Source organism: Pectinophora gossypiella, chromosome 23, assembly GCF_024362695.1.
Source record: "Pectinophora gossypiella chromosome 23, ilPecGoss1.1, whole genome shotgun sequence".
Classification (NCBI taxonomy): Eukaryota; Metazoa; Arthropoda; class Insecta; order Lepidoptera; family Gelechiidae; genus Pectinophora; species Pectinophora gossypiella.
Genome location: NC_065426.1, coordinates 8,642,426 through 8,662,457, shown reverse-complemented (window position 1 = coordinate 8,662,457; position 20,032 = coordinate 8,642,426). Strand labels below are relative to the sequence as shown.

General features: G+C 36.7%; 3 protein-coding genes across 6 annotated transcripts in view; all 3 read left to right on the top strand.

Moving 5' to 3' along the window:
* Positions 1-10,832, top strand: part of LOC126377577 (protein Wnt-7b-like) — an 82,591-nt gene extending 71,759 nt beyond the window's left edge. For all 4 annotated transcript variants that reach the window (XM_050025385.1, XM_050025383.1, XM_050025384.1 and 1 more), the window contains exons 7-9: positions 6,471-6,667; positions 7,108-7,250; positions 7,555-10,832. In XM_050025385.1, the coding sequence (XP_049881342.1) occupies positions 6,471-6,667; positions 7,108-7,250; positions 7,555-7,706 (492 nt within the window). In that variant the 3' untranslated portion in view covers positions 7,707-10,832. The remainder of the gene's footprint in view (positions 1-6,470; positions 6,668-7,107; positions 7,251-7,554) is intronic.
* Positions 10,833-13,675: 2,843 nt separating this feature from the next.
* On the top strand, positions 13,676-15,599 carry LOC126377595 (GATA zinc finger domain-containing protein 1). Its single transcript, XM_050025410.1, has 3 exons — positions 13,676-14,170; positions 14,576-14,762; positions 15,372-15,599. The coding sequence occupies exons 1-3, from the start codon at positions 13,772-13,774 to the stop codon at positions 15,536-15,538; spliced, it is 753 nt and encodes a 250-aa protein (XP_049881367.1). The 5' UTR covers positions 13,676-13,771; the 3' UTR covers positions 15,539-15,599.
* Positions 15,600-15,869: 270 nt separating this feature from the next.
* LOC126377624 (U6 snRNA-associated Sm-like protein LSm6) lies at positions 15,870-19,805 on the top strand. Its single transcript, XM_050025468.1, has 2 exons — positions 15,870-16,063; positions 18,734-19,805. Exons 1-2 carry the CDS (start codon positions 15,973-15,975, stop codon positions 18,880-18,882), a joined length of 240 nt encoding a protein of 79 aa, XP_049881425.1. The 5' UTR covers positions 15,870-15,972; the 3' UTR covers positions 18,883-19,805.
* Positions 19,806-20,032: the final 227 nt, after the last annotated feature.

Below are 20,032 nucleotides of genomic sequence, written 5' to 3'. Positions count from 1 at the left end.
CGTGTTTTGTAATAAGATGTTGAGTTTTGTTCTCACCGGGAGCGTTAATATCGCTCATAACTGATACATCGTGTTTGGAATGATAAGTGGGTATGCGAATACGAATTTTAGTGGCCTGTAAGGGTTCTGTACAAAATTATACATAATCATATTTTTTGCGTTACACATGGTAAAAAGTTTATAACAAGGTAAACAGCAAAAATTAGGTGAGCAGCACATACAAACCCGGATTGAGCACAGCAATTTTAAAAGAAAGTTTATATAACATAAACAGCCTATACATTGTTTTAAGTTTACGCGGTTATTATCATAATTAAAACACATAACGGGTTCAAATGGTTTCTAACATTCCGATATCAAATAGATAAACAAGCGGCAAAGAAAGAGGGTAAACAGATATGTCTGCCCGTAGAAAATTATATTATGGATCTACCTACTCCACTCCAATCTCATCAGTTATCCCGTGATCATGGCACTTGCAACAGTGTCGAAATATCGGGAGTCTCATATCCCTATTTTAAACGCGGTAAAAACCCGTTTTTATGTGTTTTAATTATAAACAGCCTATATTAGCACCACCGCTGGACTCAAGGCACCTAAGAATATTAACACATTAGTTTTCATCATCTCATGTTTTTACTTCAATATTACGTTATGGTGACGTGATGTTGATTCAAATATAATCCTCTCAAACGACGCCCTGAGAGCCGAGGTTTGCGCCCTACTAGCCACCCTCAGGATTGATGTCTTTAACTTTATTCCGGTTGAGAGCCCTCAGCGCTCGTAGTTTATGCACTGTGCGACGAATCTAGAATAAGTCACGTCGAAAAACTAACTAACGAATTAAGTATGTCTTTATTTTTTTTAACACGTCCACCCTGCCTGCCTGTAGATACCCGTTAATTTGCAACAAACTAGCGCACATTATCTAGAAAACCCGCACGAAATCACTCAATATGAGTAAACCGTAATTTTCTGATAGAGATATCAAATCAACTAACAGCAACTGGCATGTAATCAAGGGGTTTCACATCTACACCAGAGGAACCCTGCAGCAGAGTGCGTTCGAAAACGGAATCACGATCTACCTCCCGCGTTTTGCGTTTTGCCTGAAGCATAATTCTGTACCGTCGGTGAAAAGTAATACAAGTCCAAAATTCAAGTTTTGAGAAAATCGAGTTTAAAGTTAAAAAAATTCTAGCTCGCGACTTATAAGGAATAATGGAACAGAAGTTAGATGTGTCGATAGGTGATGATGGAAGGTTTCTTTTCTAATAATTAGTTATATTTAGAACCTAAACAGAAATGGTAGAGGATCAAAATAAATTACATGTATCAGTTGACACCAACTTTTATACTGTGTAAATTGATACAAGTCTACTTATACCTTTTTACACACATAACTATACAAAAGTAATCGTTGATATATCATATTTCAATTAATAATTTTACAATCTTATTCTACGAAAAACAAAATGTCTTAGAAGAAAGTTTATTTCATAAAGTTGTAGAAAGGCAAAATTCTATTTATTTTCTTTAAAAAGTAAAGAAACGTAACTTATATCAATTGACACAAACGATAAACTATAACGAATTTGTGTCAAGTGGTTTAAAATGACTTATTTTTACGGTTTTATTGTGTAAAATGATACATGTTTTTACGAATTTCTAGTAATAAATACATATAAAGATGGTGCACGTATACATAGTGTAAGGTGGCGACAATAAGATATTTTTGTTATGATATTACTCTCAAAACTCATAAATAAGCGGTCAAAACCACCACTGCTGCCCGCTACAAACACATTTTGTCCACAACGCCCCTAATCAAAACCACTTTTGGTTCATTTTTGCAGTCAAAATCTTACAAATTCAATTATGATAATATTTCCACCCCTAACAAATGAAGGTAAGGGGAATCATATTAAGACTTGTCATTAGGAATGTTTCGGGCTAGCCTGGCAGTATGGCCTGAAGATAAAGGTGATGTACCTACGTACATTTTAACCAAAATCACACAAACCGGTAAGTGTTACTTCTTTCCTGCTGAAACTATTTAAAAGATCACAACTCATTCCACAATCAAAATCCCCTAAAGTAAAGTAACATTCGATATTTCGAATTATCAAAATTCCCGGCCTAAAGGTAGACGGCAACATTGACAGAACGATAAACGGAGTCGAATCAATGTTGACGATAAGAATAGGTAGTGAAAATGAAGATCATTGTTTCACCTGCAAAACTATTGGTTACACAGGGCTATCCTCAGGGTAGGTCTTATCACCTTTACCATGGTCTGTCATGGTTAAGCTAAATGAGCTCGTTTCCGCAAAACTCTACACGTAAGCACACGTGGGGGACTTTCCGCGTATCCTCGCGTATGGACCACTATTGTGAAGTGGGCAAACTTCCCACTATATCATCATCATCCTTCTGCCCTTATCTCACTCTAGGTGGGGTCGGCACAACATGTATGGGCAAATGTCCCATCTTCTTCTTCTATCGTGTGGATTGTGAGGTCGATTACCATCCCCATCAACCCTGGTGTCAGGATTATAACTGAGCCGCCATATGCCCCTGACTTGACTCAATGAATACTCGAATGTCCCATATGTAATGTTATTTTAATGGGCTCAGTTTTCCGCATAAACGCAAGTGGTCCATTATGCGTGCTTTTATTGACTATGTAAACCTACTAACTCCTTTCAGAAGCTCAAATACCTCCTGGGATTTTTAGAAACTTTGTGACCTGGTTTAAATAAGGGGTTGTGCCCGTGGTGTTGCCAATTATTTATTCTAATCTAATCTATCCTACAAGATCCCACTGCTGGGCCTTTGCCCAGCCGTGGGATCTTGTACTTTTCCCTTCCTCTTTCCATTTTTCACAGTCCTGTGCGTAATTCTCTATTATGTAATCAAAATACAGAAAAAAAATATTACTGGTGGTGCTCAAGAGTTCAGAGTAGTTATTTCCTTTATAAAAATGAGGAAGATAGACAAATTTACACCATTCAACGTATTTGAGAAACTGGTAATCTTCTCTTGTGAAGATGTGGCAGATCCTGCTGCCGATGCCGAGCTGGATCCCAGTAGGACCTTAAACCCAAAAGTATGTACGATCATCTACGGCTGTGTAGGTTCAAAAATACAACTACCGGCGCTTGCATCAAAGATCTAACCAGCGTGTATTGAATGGCTTGCATATTAATTGGAGCTCGATAATATTTGGAGCCATTATTTCACGTCTACAACCTCCTTGGCAATGAAGGCAGCGTTCAATTTGCCACCGCTTAACCTGCATGTAATCAAGAAAACTATGTAAAACAGCTATGCTTCGAGCTAAGTGAAGGAGACTAACGACAGTTATGACAAATCTCAAATACCTCTTGACTAACCCTGCCATGGTGATAACGACGCCATGATCAGGACCCACAACTTATTGAGGTACTGTAATTAAGTACTACAAGGTAGCTATAGCAGAAAGAGAAAAAACACGGTTTGGTCTGAAGTACTAACATTCGCAATGCGGATCAGATATGGTTTGCTGTGGCTCTAGACAAAATTCAAACACAAAAAGTCTTCCCATAGACAGGTTTATGCGGAGGTCACCCTAGGATACACACTGGTGGTGCATGGAATCGAACTTGTATGTATCATTATACACGACACGTTATTGATATCCAAGATCGTATTTTCTGAAATAATTTGATATATATTAATTTATATTACTTTTCACGAAAAAATAAATTTGGTGTTTGATGTTACAACTAAAATTATATCATTAAACACGGACCGTGAGAATTCAAGGATTGCGTGTATTTTAATATATGTTGAGTTGCATTTACTTACACCAAAATATTTCATGAAAATCTTCATTTCACTTTAATGCAAGTTAAGATGAATTATGTTACACGTATTATAACAGCATGAATCCTTCACAAACAGTACTTATATCACTGAACACAAAAATTATCTCCGTATTTATAATAGCTACAGTTACGAGAATTAGACAGAAAGAAAGAGAATTTTTTGAACATGAAGTGTGTGCTAATAACTCAAAAGTGATACAACTCGAGTTGTATTACTTTTCACCGACGGTACAGAATTGTGGCTTCTGAACGTACCAACCGCTAATTTTGCACAATACTGTAATTGGTCCTCGAGGGCATAAGAGATGCGTCGAAACGTCGAACGTTAACAGTGGGATACTATTTGCGTGCGCAAACGCAAGTTCTTAAGTAAAAAAGAGAACGGGTTTTGTTTTAGGCAGGGAAAATGGGTTTCCTTTAGCAAAATTATACTACTGGTTGTCACAGGTCTTAATTTTTTTTGACGTAGCTTTTTGTAAAATTGCCTGAGTTTTAACTACTTGACTGGACAAATAGGGAGCTTCTCACCTAATACAAAAAATTAAAGAAAACAAAAAAAAATCAAATATATATATTTGCTCAGGCCTGAGGATGCGTAGTTGAGCGCGAACCTCGGCTCAGGGCGTTGTGTGAAAGGATTATATTTGAAAGAATGAATTCCCGAATCGATTTCCCTAAGGAATTTAGGAAATTAAAGAAATCGATTTGATGGATCTGTAGGGCTAACATGCGCAACTTGACAAAATTTCGTCACAGTCATTTTATCGATTCTGACGATATAATTATGTCGTTTTGTCGATTGGTGCTAATATGTGAACCCAAATAAGTCATATGTCGTTCTGTCAAAATACGAACAAAATCACGTGCCACGCATGTTGGGGAAAAAAGAAACTTATGGATTCCGACAAAATTGATTGAATCGATCGATAATTTGCCCTGCTGGAAGCTTCAAACGTCGACCCTTTATTGGGGAGCTTCTTGTAAAATCAACGACCAACCCCATCAAACCTGGTGTCAAGGTTACTATTGAGCCACCAAAGATTAACATGGCTCATGTAACGGCTACATACTTACACATACATACATAAACTCACGCCTATTTCCCACCGGGGTAAGCAGAGACACACTACATACACTACATACTTAAATACTTAAATAGTATCAGGGAGCGGAATTGCTTGCTTCGCATCGATACTTAGAGAAGATTAAGTTCAATTTTAAGTAGTAGATCTGAACATCTTACAAGTACAAATTACATAGTACAAGTCTAGATTAAAGCGAATAAATTAGACGTTTCCGCAGCTTTACGATTGACGATGGTATATTTTCCTCAATCAAATGGACAGATGATGTATCTAATAAAACTGTAGCGCACATTATTGGCACTAAAACATCATGAACCGTTGGAGCTGTCGTTTGGAATACAGGTTGCAGGGTATGGTTTGCATCTGAATGGCTGAACCAGTCTTGTTGGAATTCCTTCAAGTGGCTTTGGGATCTGTATACGAACAGTTAGGCAAAGGCAGTGCCGACCCTAGCAAAATATGAAGGTGATGCGTGACCGCAACCTCGCGCCCCACAAAATAAAGTTTTTTTCTCGATTAGTTTACGGCCACCGAAATACATATACATACATACATACATAAACTCACGCCTATTTCCCACCGAGGTAAGCAGAGACTATAGAATTCCATTTGCTTCGATCCTGACACACTTCTCTTGCTTCCTTTACATTCATCAATCGCTTCATACACGCACGCCGGTTCAGAGTAGATCGTATTAAACCTTTTCTAAGGACATCTCCAATTTGACCACCACCACCGAAATATACCTAATTAAATCTTTCAAAAATGTCGTTTACGGCCACCCATTAAATGTATGAGTTTTAGTGGCCGGTAAGAGGTCTAATTCACAGGGCAGGTGTGCCCAATCCAGTTACTCCCCTGTAGATCCGGGGCTGCCAGCCAGGGTGGTCCTGTCTTGGCTGATTTTGCCCCAAAACGGCGCCCGGTGCGATCGCACCGTTCGCACCGCCGTAGGGCCGCCATTGGGCAAAGACAAACAGTTCTCGCCAGCAAGTCTCATGTAATAGAGGCAATCCTATTGTCATTTATTAATTCGCGAAAAACCAAAATAATTCACAATTTTTACCATAAAAAACTCAAGTATGCGTTACAAAATTATACAGAGTGATAGCGACATCGTAACGAATACTGAGGGGGATGATTCAGACCATAATTCTGAGTTAATATCAAGTGGAATTTTCCGTCGGTTGGCTGGACTGCTACATCGATTTTAAACGTTATTCATTTGGCCCTGTCAGCAATCGATATCAGCAGGACCTCCAGATCGCTGGTCGAATACTCTGACCAAGGGAGACTGTTGATATGTCTTTAACAGTGACGAGCTGTTCCTTAGTACACGCTCTTTAACAGACACTGGCTGCTGCTTTTCTTTTTCAAACTGTTCTTTTTTATACTCTGGTCTTCTGCTTAAAGGTTAGGCTCTTTTTATATAAGTGACGCGTCTTCTGCTGCCAAAGTGGGAGCATTCCCAGGAACGACACGTCATTGGTCGTTAACGAACCCTTCTCCTCCCCAGCTGGTGAAGGACCTGGTGCGTCGCGAGTGCAAGTGCCACGGCGTGTCGGGCTCGTGCGCGCTCCGCACGTGCTGGCGCGCGTTGCCGCAGTTCCCGGCCGTGGCGCGCGCGCTCACCGACAAGTACCGCCGCGCGCGACACGTCACCTCACACCCGCCCGCGCCCGCCACGCATGGGGGACACCTTGTTGTACGCAGGTACGCTTGCAAGAGTCTCTACTTTTCTATCAGGTTTGGATGAAAGATGTAGCACTCTTTACGGCGTCCTTGTCTTTAAGGCGTTTGTCAAACAACGACGGTGAAGCAGTTCAAATGTAGGATTAACTTGCATGTACTAAATGTATTCGTGTGTAAGCCATCAGCAGATTACACACAAGTCAATGGAATATTCGAACCGCTTCACCGCCGTTGTGTGATAATTGCCTAAAAGACAATGGCGAAGTGAAGAGTGTTTAAAAACCGCTTCTACGCCAACCGCGTCCGTGCGGTGTTGTGTGAACACCGATTTTGCGCTCAGTTCGAGGTCTTCCAGGTCACAACTGAGAACTGAGTCAAGGAATATTCGAGTTAACACCTTAGAATGAGAGTGCAGATGTTGGCATATAAGCAGTTTATTTATCGTGTGTTTCCTTTCCCAGAGCGCGTCAGAACGCCGGCGTGGGTCGTCAGCCGCGGAAATCAGAGCTGGTGTACCTGGAGGCGTCTCCATCCTACTGCGAACCTGACCTGGTCTCCGGCTCACTCGGCACGCACGGAAGACACTGTAATAGAACATCTAGAGGTATTTATTTAGGGTTCATTTTTCGAACACAGTTAGCTCCACCATTATAGATGGCGATACGGCTCACCACTTATCACGTCACCCTTAAGTCACCTTATGTCAACTTAAGTAACCTTAAGTCACCTTAAGTCGCCTTATGTCACCTTAAGTTAACTTATCTCACCTTATGTCATCTTGTCTGACCTTATGTTACTTTATGGCACCTTATGTCAATCCCAACTTTTTCAACTTCGCTAAGGCCCTGTAACGTATTAAGTTCATAATATTTTTTTTGAACCACTCATTCATTCAGTTCTCTCTCCAGGCGAGGACGGGTGCGAGACCCTCTGCTGTGGACGAGGTTACAACACGGTCCGGACTGTTGAGGAGACGAAATGTCGGTGCAAGTTCCACTGGTGCTGCCGAGTGACTTGTGAAATCTGCGTCGCCGTCAATGAGGTGCATGTGTGCAAGTGAAGGGACAGCTTCGGAATATACAGGTGTAAGTGACATCGTAATTAAAACTTTGAGGGATGATTCAGAGCATGATTCTGAGTTGATATCAAGTGGAATTTCCTGTCGGAAAATTCATGACTTTTTTTTATTATTTTCAGTTCCATACTTTTGAGAGAGCCAGAATCAAGGCCTGAATCACCCTTAAAGTTTTCGTTACGATGTCACTAACACCCTGTATACAGAAAACATGACGTAATAGTACCTACTCATTGCTATGTTAATATTAAGTATGTGAAAAGTTCCGTGTTAGCAGCAATCCGGAGAGTCTTCAGCGCTCTCTATTTGTCCGGCCAAGTACAATAAGTCACGTCAAAAAATAATAAGAAAGACCATCACGTTGGCCGAACAGAAAACTCGGTGAGGTTGTTTCTTCTTAGTTCATCTTGCGATGGATGTACCTCTGACTACCCTATTGGGATATAGTCGTGAGTTTTTGAAATCCAATCAAATACCGTCGCCTTATAGTGAAAATGACGTAAGCGTTTTAAAAAAAAATATTTTTTTGTCAATTTTTATTTTTTTCTTTTCTTATCCACGAGCGCATGCGCCACTTGTATGCTGTACGGCAGAAACGTACTTAAATAATGTTATCATTAAAAAATAAACACTTAGTATTTATTTAGAAGTAGTCTATAAGATTTTCATACTGTTTTCATTTCAATAACTATAATAACCTGTAAAAATTATCTTTATAAACCTTACTTTTTTATTTCATAATTCAACTTAAGCATTGTATAATAAAGTAAGTATAATATTGGCCCCGATTCCTGCAGACACCGCCTAATTTTATTTTAAGTTATATCCGTCATTTTCATATCCGTCGAAAAGGAAAGGGACGGATGATTCACAGCTCTTAATTTTTGGAAGAATGAGTAAATGAATGAATAACCCGGGCGAATCAAAAGGTACGTCGCTGGTATGCAATCCGTTTGATGTGCTGTCTACTTAACTGTGTCGGGTTATTGACGGATGTAAAATTTTTAGACGGTTGGTTTAGATTTGTGCTTAAAATTGACGTGTGTTCCATAAATTTTATGCTTGTCGATTACCCGTCCCTTTCCTTTTCGGCGGATAAGAAAATGACAGATATAACTTAAAATAAAATTAGATGGTATTTACAGGAATTAGCACTATTAACCACCGATTAATAGTAAATAAAATACCATTACTAATGACTTTATCTGCGCAAACATATCTTCCTAATGAGGAGCAAAACAATATAGATGGCGTTGTACAGATTTAACGAGATAATTACCTATTTACTCATTGCTCGAGTACTTAATTATTCAATCATATAATGTTATGACAGAGGCATTATATAAAAATAATTGTTGCTTGATATTTAGATCAGGGGGGTTAAAATGGCCACATCGAAGCAATTCATCTAAGAAAGCTATATTGCTATTTGACATTTGTTTGCATTGCGCACTTACTTTTATATGCGCAAATTGCAATAATGCTTTCTTAGATGAATTGCTTCGATGTGGCGTTTTTAACCATCCAGATATTTATAGAATTTGCATTTCAATTTGCATGTTATAATTTAAATAACTAAATATGTAGACCAAATCTTAAATGCTGACCAACTGCAAACTGTAAAACCATTTTTATTGCGAATAAAAATGATTATGATTATGATGATTATGAATTATGTTGCTACTTATATTGCTTCTCTTTATTTTGATCAGAATAATAATGAATGGAAGACGTGTTGTGCCTGGGTGTAATAACAAGGGTCATCATTTATACCCAAAAACAAAGATAAAAGTCGCATAATGTATGTGTTGTCTATGAAATTAGAAGAAACGAGGGCAACGATAGACAGCGCCATCTCTATATTTTTTGGAGAACTTAGCCTGGAAATTCCCTCGTTATTAAGTAAGCAAGTAGGTTTTCATTCCACATTCCAGCTTTGTACCTACTTAAATTTTACATACTCACCTATTTTTAATAATATTTATAAATAGAATTAAGCGTTGTAAGTTGATAATGATATATTATTCAATACTAAAAAACAAATAGTTTGCCTTCCGAGCTACACAAAAAATAATACAAATTATATTCCAACTTGAGGGGTTAAAAAGGCCACATCGAAGCAATAGGCTAGTTTCCAACTAGTCAAATTAGTGACTATTTTTCTGAACGTCAAAACACGAAATTACTATGGAATTTGTATGTAAAAGCACAGAAAAACGTGATAAAATGTCGGACTTATTATTACGTTTTTTATAAAAAAATATTATAATAAAAAATAAAATAAATAAAATATAAATAAGTAAAATAATAAAAGAAAATGTTTTTTAACAATTTTAGATCTATCTTTATTTAGTACTTATAATCAGAATTTCATAATTTATCTTGAACCTACCCAGTATACGACCCAATTGCTTCGATGCCGTTTTAACCCCCTGGTTTAATAGGCTCACATTTTTGACGGCCTTCTTCATGACAGACCTGGGCGGTTAAAATGGCCACATCGAAGCAATTAATCTAAGAAAGCAATATTGCTTTTTGACATTTGTTTGCATTGCGCACTTATTTTTATATGCGCAAATGTCAAATTGCAATATTGCTTTCTTAGATTAATTGCTTGGATGTGGCCATTTTAACCCCCCTGTTCGGAATAACAAAATAATCATTCTCCTTCTATTGTGTAGATTATGAGGTGGATAACCAACCTCATCAACCCTGCTGTCAGGGTTATTATTGAGCCGCCAAAGGCCCCTGACATGGCTCATGTAAGGACTACTTACCTACCTACTTATAAACATTGCGTAAACATTATTAAGGGTTGTGTTGTATGAAAATAAATGTACTTAATACTTTTAACTAACATGACCAGTCTGAATTGTGATGTTTTTCGAGATTTTTCTGTACTTAATCGCACTATACACTATTGTAAATAGTTACGTTCACGTAAGTTAACGTATTTTATACCTTATGCATTTAATAATAAGACTCAACGGCTTTAAATTGTTACACTTAATGATACAACTTAAGTTTCTTTACATTCCGCGTAGATTAAGTTTTAACTTATTCACTGTAACACCTTTATGACCTTTTTGAAATAAAATTTTTGTCACTGAATTCGGGTTTTTTACTTCTATGATCATCGTCATCACTAATTTAAACACGGCCTACGTGGTCCAGTGGTTAAGCGATCCGGAGGCCCCGGGTTCGAATCCCGGTGGGGACATATCACAAAAATCACTTCGTGATCCCTAGTTTGGTTAGGACATTACGGGCTGATCACCAGATTGTCCGAAAGTAAAATGATCCGTGCTTCGGAAGACGTGTTAAGCCATCGGTCCCGGTTACTACTTACTGATGTCAGTATGTAGTCGTTACATGAGCCATGTCAGGGGCCTTTGGCGGCTCAATAATAAGCCATCAGAGTTGATGAGGTTGGTATTCCACCTCACAACCCACTTGATAACAAGAAGACTAATTTAAAGAGCCACGCTCTTGTCGGTGTAGCATTCTCCATTCTTGTCTATCAAGGGCCAATTCATATTCATATTTTTTTTCTTTGACTTCCCTATAAGATACGACGTTCGCCTTCTCTTTAATTTGTTCCATGTAAGCTCTTCTTGGTCTTTCCTTTCCTCTCTTTCTTTCTATCTTCCGTTCTATAATGTTTTTAATAAGTTCATCATGTGTTATTAAACCCCCTGTACTTAGTATGTATAAGTATACTATAATACATCTCTGCCTAATCTGCTACCTGATGTGTGTGTATGTGTAATAACTAATAATGTGTACACATAACATAACACAAACAGCCTATATACGTCCCACTGCTGGGCACAGGCCTCCCCTTAATCAACCGGAGGGGGTATGGAGCATACTCCACCACGCTGCTCCACTGCGGGTTGGTGGAGATGCTTTTACGGCTAATATCCGGGACCAACGGCTTATCGTGACAATCAGGTGATTCAAGCCTAAAAAGTCCTTACCAAACAAAGGATAGTCTCACAAAGTGATTTCGACAATGTCCCCATTGGGAATCGAACCTGGACCTCCAGATCGTGAGCCTAACGCTCTAACCACTAGACCACAGAGGCTGTAATAATGTGTACCTATAATGTATTAAAAATTGTCATAAAATATAATAAAAATAATCTCCGTGAACACGACATTCTCCCATAATAAGTATACAAAAATACTTGTAAGTAAAACTTTTTTACATCGTTAAAGAATCAAAGATGCAGAAGTTACACGACTTACACAAAATTAAGTTCAAATTCTGCCTAATTGGCTGAAATTTCAAGCCAATTATAAGTTGGCAGTTAATACACATGTTGCAAAGTTTCTAACTGAAAGACGTCTTACATCTAAACTCTTTGCAGTGAACTTTTAACGAATGAAATCCTTAACTTTTAATGAGGGTTTAACTATGAGTGCTTATAAGCTGTACTTAGAAAAAGAATTTTACACATATATGAGTTCATTTATGATAAGATGCTGTTACCGTATCCCGTTGGTCCCGGTTACTACTTACTGATGTAAGTAAGTCGTTACATGAGCCATGTCAGGGGCCTCTGGCGGCTCAATAATAACCCTGACACCGGGTTGATGAGTTAGGTAATCTACCTCACAACACACACGATAGAAGAAGAAAGATCTAGGGATCAAGTTGAAAATGCTGTGGCGTGGTTTCCAGGATTTGTGCCCGGTTAATAGCAATAGGCTTGCCCCCTATTACATTGGACTTAAACATAGCTGGCGAGGAGTGGATGTATAATAGAATTACTGACGACCTCCGTCCGTCAGAAAGATGATCCGTGCTTCGGAAGGCACGTTAAGCCGTTGGTCCCGGTTACTACTTACTGATGTAAGTAAGTAGTCGTTACATGAGCCATGTCAGGGGCCTTTGGCGGCTCAATAGTAACCCTGACACCAGGGTTGATGAAGTACTCCACCTCACAACCCACACGACAGAAGAGAGAAGAGATAGAATTATATTATATTAGTACCAGAATTGTAATTTACTTCTGCCTGATAGAGACGTGAGATGTTTTCCATCCTTTTCTCTACCTCTCGTGATTTTGAGTCAATAAAACTTTTTAATATAACAGATTAAATAACTAATTATTTTCATTATCTAGCTTGCAGTGACAAACGACGCAAATATTTTTATTTTACTACATTTTTAACAAAATGACTGTAAATTGTTTGGACATCCGCCACGACAGATAAAACTATAAATCCGTCAGATTTCCCGCCATTCATCACTCGCCGTCACAAAAGTAACAAACTGATTTAAAGCGTGGTCGCTAGTAGGCACCACATTCTGATGCTTATTTCACGGAGAAAACTGTGATAAAACCAAACAACCCAGAACGAATTTATCTACAGATAGTTTCCCACTTAGCATACTAATAAAATCAGCAGCTTATCGTTCAAATATCATTCGCTCGTAATAAATTAAACTCGATTTTCGTGGCCATAAACATGCTTGTAAAGCAAACACGCTCGACGCGCAATCAGATAACGGCTATAACTCACGAAAACTGGTATTCGATGCAAATTCACCAGTTTCAAAATGATTGATACAGTAGTCCTAGCATTTACCATAATTTGTAGCTTCTGATAAAACTTTAAATTATTGTTATAGTTTTGGTATGGTATTTTTAGAACACGCTTTTTAGTTTCCACTATTATAAAATAGGTGGCGTTAAATAAGAGTTTTGCTATTCGACAATAGATGGCAATGTTTAGTGAAAACGTTCCATTTTACCTAATTATGTTACAAATAAAATACTGGTCCGACACTTATTTCATTGAATTTCAGTAAAAATAAATACATGATTTGATCACTTTGATAGTGTTTTACGATTTTAAATGTTCACATTTTTACGATATTTACTAGATCTTTTAAAGATGACTATTAAATGGGATCATAAAAAATCACGTGGAACGGATTTTAACTGTCAATGTGGCGTCCGATTCCCATTGTTTTGTGATTATGTTTTTGAATTAAATTCACCTTTTGACGAGCATTTATTGATTAGATTTGCTTAAAAATGCCAAAACCAACATGTGTTCAATGTGGTACAAACGACTCTTTACTTTGGCGGAGCGCAGAAAACGGTCAAATATGCAATGAATGTCACATAGCTAATAATGTAACTAAGGAGGTAAAAGTGGAGCTTACGGCTATAAAAATCGAGAGAGAAGAAGATAAACAGGACCAGGATGATAAAAATGGGAAAGATGGGGCGTCTACGCCTGCTAAAGCTACAGGGAAGGGGACTAGAAAAAGTACAAGAGCGACCAGATACAAGCCAAAAACGCCCGCCCCAACCCCCGTAAAACCGCCCGCACCACGGGGCAGAGGCCGTAGAAGTATTTTTAAAAGGCAACCGCTCAAGGCTCCGACAGCCACAGCTACTGTAGTGACCAGTGATTCTATATTTTTCAAGGTAAATTTGTATTTCTCATTACTCTCTCATAAGAACTTCTTTATACTAGTAATAGCTGGACAAACAGATAGAAATAACTTCCTGAAAGGCATCTAGTTCCTATTTGGATTGTTAATTGTTTAAACAATTATTTGAATATAATAATAGCCTGGATACAAGGAGGCACTTTAGAAGTGTTAACTGTTTGTTGATAATAATCTTAAACATAATTTATGAACCGAATCGTAATATACATTTAATTTTTAAAATAATACAACCTCATTCTTTAAAATATACTGAATATTTTACAGAATTAAGTTTTATTATTTTCAAGGCTGTTTAGACAAAATATTATTTACCATAGTATTCACTGCTGGCTTATTCTTTTTTATATTCTTGTCTTTTAACTACAATTTCCTTTTCCAGGGTAATTACATGCAAGTCGGTGACATAGTGTCAATGATCGACATAGATGGTGGTACGTACTACGCACAGATCCGAGGCTTCATGACAGATGAGTATTGTGAGAAGAGCGCCGTCGTTACCTGGCTCCTGCCGACTAAAGCCAGTCCACCTCCTGAGAAAGGGTTTGACCCTGCCACTTATATTATTGGTAAAATTTTTACTTTATTACAATCCTGATACATCACCTTCACCTATCAAGGACATGACATTCATGCACGCTCCCCAATTTAGAGTACTCTTGAGCTGGCCTTTCTTTGAAACATCCTGGATCTGATCATGGTAATGCCTAGGTCCTCTTCCAACTCGGAATTCTGTGGTCTCTGCCTAACTCAACATTGTCTCATGTATGTATGTTTTACTTTATCTTACTTCTCATATACTCTACTAACCCACAGCGGAGCAGCTCGGTGGAGTATTCTTCAAACTTACTCTCTTCTAATATAAGATCATAAAAAATGCCTGATTTAACCTCTTGAAGCCACGATTTACAGATACAATAGTTAACAATGGGATTTGAGTGTTAGAAGGACATTTGTTCATTATGTATAGTTTTTATAAACACCTATCCTTTTAAACCAATATTTCTTTTCCCCACTTACTTTTTTCCACACGTAGAATTAAAACAAACATATTCTATTCCATGAGCAATATTAAATCTTTAATACACCCTTTATGCAATCTCTTACAGGTAATATTTTATTGTATAGAATTTTTAATTAAAAAAGTTTTAATATAATAAAAAAAATGTGGTCCACAGGTCCAGAAGAAGAACTGGCGCGGAAACTAGACGTAATGGATTTCGTAATGCATGCACCATCAGACTACTACAAAGCTAGCAACAGTCCATATCCACTCGTTGACAATGAAGTTAACAACTATAATGGCTATATCTGGACAAGCCTCGAGCCTAAAGAGAGGACGTAATGTTTGTTTCTATTGTATTTGTAGTAGGTATTAAAAATTAAATGTAAGATTTTTTTATTGACATATCTTGTTTTATTTCTGTTTCGTAAAAGTTTTATCTTCTGCTTAATAGGCTGAATGTATACTAAAAATACATGCAAAGTTGAAAATTCAGTTATTTATTAGGTACCTACTCACACGCAAAATTCCATAGTAACTTTAGTCACCACTTCTAAAACTGCGTACTTAATTCGATTACCTACTTGCTAAGAACTTCATAAAATATTATCTTCCTTATAGGCTGTATGCATTGAAAAACATTCGTGCTTAACAAAGCAACAACAAAACGTAGCTGGTAATTCATTTTGAGAGGTTAGAAGCGGCATTCGTTATTTTAGTAGAAATAAGAGTTTTACTCCTTAAATAAGCATAATTCTACTGAATTCTCGTTAAAAATGAGTCGCAAAGAAGCCCTATCGTCATTTATTCAACAAATTCATGGCCGTCCCGTTGTGGTCAAGCTAAACAGCGGCGTTGATTATCGAGGTAAGTTTTTGTAAATATTTTCGTTAGTATTTAATACATAGATTATTTATTCGTATTTCCACGACAGAAAATATCGGGATAGGCGTCTTATACACATTAATGTATAATGTCTATAAACTATACAGATGAGATATACTGAATTGTTGATCACTATACATAGTACGTGGTGTCAGCTGGGGCAAGTGGACTGTGGGATGCATCGTATATGTAAGCTATTTGTACTGCATAAAAAAGAACACCTTTTCTTGAGAGATTCACTTTATTTCGCGGAAAGACGCAGAGCAAAACTTGTAAGAAAAACAGAGAGAGCAGACAATTTTGATGTAATATAACAAGTACTTAGTAAGTGTTTCGTTGTTGTTGTTTATATCCGCCTTATATAAGGCAGGCAAAGATCTGAGGACATACAACCTTGACTTTAGTAATTTAATATTCAAATTTCATAATCAAAATAGGCCTAAGCCTTGTCTTCAGATGTCAACATTTACCTAAATATATTGTGTTGGTGTTGCCAACATGTGGATCCCCTATTCAACATCTAAGACATGATTAGTTAAATATTTAAATTATGTTTTGGCTTATCTGTACCAGTCAAGCCTCTGAATAATAAATTTAGGACCTATGTATCGTTTTATAATTAGAAAACAAAGAAAACCTGAGTTTCCTGGCTAGATTTTGTAACATTTTACATTTATATATATATAAGTATAAAACTGTATTATTCAGCTCAAGCATTTTATTTCATTGTGACAATTTTTTCTTCTACTGTATGGGTTGGGAGATGAGTGACCAACCTCACCAACCTTGGTCTCAGGGTTACTATTGACCCGCCAAAGGCTGCAGACATGGCTCATTATACGGGCTCACTAAATAATAATTACTTAAGTAAATAGTAGTTAGCACAATGAAGTAAATAAAAAAAACCTTATTTACCTAATTAAATATATAAGCATGTAAGGCAAGGCACTCAAGGGATAACCATAAACATTAAAGACTTATTGTTAACTCTTTTGATGACTGTTAATAAATAAATAAATTAGAAAGAAAGAAAGAAAGAAACGTTTATTATAAAGGGACACCACAGTAACAAATACAAAACAAATATAATCTTGTATTTACATAAAGGCTGAATGCAGTGATGTGCCATTCCCGGGAATTTTCCCAGAGTGGGAATATTCCCATTGTGAAAACTCTAAGGGTGCCACCAGACCAATCGATCGATCATCAATCGACAGCATCGATCAACGTCGATCGAAGTTGATCGACTGGTCTGGTAACTTTAATTGATCGACAGATACTGTTCGATTAAGCAATCGATCGATTGCCGGGCGATGACACCGATCGATGGGTGTTACCTGACCAATTGATCAATCATAGATCGACGGCATCGATCAACGTCGATCGAAGTTGATCGACTAGTCTGGTAGCTTTAATTGATCGACAGATACCATTCGATGCCGTCGATCGATAATCGATCCGTCGGTCTGGTAGAAACTATCGATCGACGTCGACTATTCCATTCTACCATCGATCGATGCTGTCGATTGATTGGTCTGGTAGAACCCTAATTGTATTGTCTCTAGTTGTATACTGGCTGCAAATATCTGTCTAAAAGTTAGGTAATTAAGCTCTTTTTATATAAGTTTTGCACCTTTTTACTGCTAAGAATATTCCCAAAGTGGGAAAAGAATATTCCCAAAGTGGGAAAAGAATATTCCCAAAGTGGGAATATTCCCGAGAATGGCACATCACTGGCCCAATGCCATAGCTGATTATGACCATTTGTTTTATAAGCAAACATCTAAAACAAATGCATGTGCATTGATGTCAACCTTCAACTAAAATCAAGAACAGACTATTCAAGTTCTTGGCTTTAAAGTATTATTTACTTGTACATAAACTCACGCACATAATCCCTAATGGGGGTAGACAGAGCTATAAGTTGCAGAAGGCAACTTGCAACCACTAGGTATACAAAGTTTTAAGGTCGATTTTTTAAAGTTGTATTCTGTATTTGATTGGGTCAAAGATACATTTTAAAATGCTAATCTAAAAAATCAATCTATCTAATATTTTTGTATTATTTTCAAATTTTATTTATGAATTAAGTGACAATCTAATGGGCGTGCGTCGCTGGTTATATATGAATGAAAACACATGCTTGAGTTTATAAATGTGGACTGTAATTAAAAAAAACTTTATATAATATAAATGTACAAAGTTAGAGAAAAAACAACACCCATCGCTATGATGTTATAGGATAGGAGACAGAGAGAAAAAAACGGTGTTGCCATAATACAAAAAAAACATTAATTTTAGTGTGTACTTCTCATATTCTGCAACATTGCAAAAAGAACAGAGATTCATTTAAAAAAGTTACATTATTATCAATGTATAAAAAGTTTAAACTAAGTAAAAATATGAACAAAATCTTTGTGATGCTTACTTATTGATGACGTCACACAGCAATATAATAAAAAAAATGTTTTAACATTTTATAAAAATCATCTCATTTGACCAAGGTGTCCAAGTAGCTTAATCAGTAAAGAAACTCATGTTTCAACTGTGTAACGGATGTTATTTATAACTTTTTAAAATGATAGATTTTTAGTTATAAACTGGTAGTTTATTATGAGTAAGTTTGTATATAACATAATATTTTCTTTTCAGGTGTGCTAGCATGCTTAGACGGCTATATGAATATAGCTTTGGAACAAACCGAGGAGTATGTCAACGGTCAGCTTAAGAACAAATATGGTGATGCCTTCATCCGTGGTAACAATGTTTTGTACATCAGCACTCAGAAACGAAGGATATAGCATGCGGTTAATAAGGGTATCAATAATTAAATCTTATGAAGGACTTTTTAATCGACGTTCCCCAAAAGCACGATAGATGGCGTTGTTCTTTCTTCGTTTAACCTTCTAATTTTATGGATAACAGACATATGCATCTTTTATCTATGTTTTTGGTTATAAATGATGACCCTTTTTATCACACCCAGGTACAATTACAACTTCCACCCATTATTATTCTGATAAAAATAAAGAGAAGCAATATTAGCAACATCATTCTATACATAATGTGATCCAAATAGCAAGCAACAATCAGTTTTATATTTGCTTCTGCCATTATATTACATTTTTGAATAATTATGTACCCCAGCAATGAGAAAATAGGTAATTATCACGTTAAAAGTGAACAACGCCATCTATCGTGTGTTTGGGGAATGTTGATTAAAAAGTCCCTCATTAAGTAACAGTTTTATAAAGGACCTTAGATAAGACCTTGAAAAAAGTTTTAATGTACAGTGATATGGTGCCGATTGATTATGACAGTTATAAAACTCGCTTTATCTCTCCCTGTCTTGCACTCGTCGTAAGTAAAGGACAGCACTATTTTTATTTTTAGTGCTGTCAGATTAAAATAAAGTTTTGTCTGCCAGAATCGGCACTAATATTCATGCAATTTTCTTTTTTCTGATTTCTCTAAATATTTGTTTAAATCCACTGAGTAAATTCAAAACCTAGAAAATTAAAATAAATAAATGATAAAACTTGTAAGCTAGGTTAAGGTTTTTTGATTATAAAATAAATAAGCATGTAATCAATTTTAAGTTTCTTATATTCTAAACTTTACCCTTAATGAATTACTATTACAAGCAGTGGGACGTATATAGGCTGTTTATGTTTGTCTTTATTAATCACAATTACTAGGCCTTAAAATTAAATAATCTACATACTAGGCACTTCAAAAACACTTGATTTAATATACTCTGTCATTCTCATTAGCTCCAGGATAAGTGTAATAAAATCTCACATCTCCATAACTTTGATCCTGAAAAACAAAAACGAATATTTAATGCAAACATGAGATTGCATGGAACTTTTGTTCTGTAAATCATAATAATAAGGGCAAAAGAAAGTCTAAAATTGTTTTTTATTAATATATTAATTAATTAATTATTAT

Bases quoted from the DNA above. Each gene is read 5' to 3' on its own strand.
- LOC126377595 (XM_050025410.1), top strand. From the start codon at position 13,772: ATGCCAAAACCAACATGTGTTCAATGTGGTACAAACGACTCTTTACTT. The intron at 14,171-14,575 runs GTAAATTTGTAT...TTCCTTTTCCAG, and splicing joins GTGATTCTATATTTTTCAAG to GGTAATTACATGCAAGTCGG. The intron at 14,763-15,371 runs GTAAAATTTTTA...TGTGGTCCACAG, and splicing joins CCCTGCCACTTATATTATTG to GTCCAGAAGAAGAACTGGCG.
- LOC126377624 (XM_050025468.1), top strand. From the start codon at position 15,973: ATGAGTCGCAAAGAAGCCCTATCGTCATTTATTCAACAAATTCATGGC. The intron at 16,064-18,733 runs GTAAGTTTTTGT...TTTTCTTTTCAG, and splicing joins CAGCGGCGTTGATTATCGAG to GTGTGCTAGCATGCTTAGAC.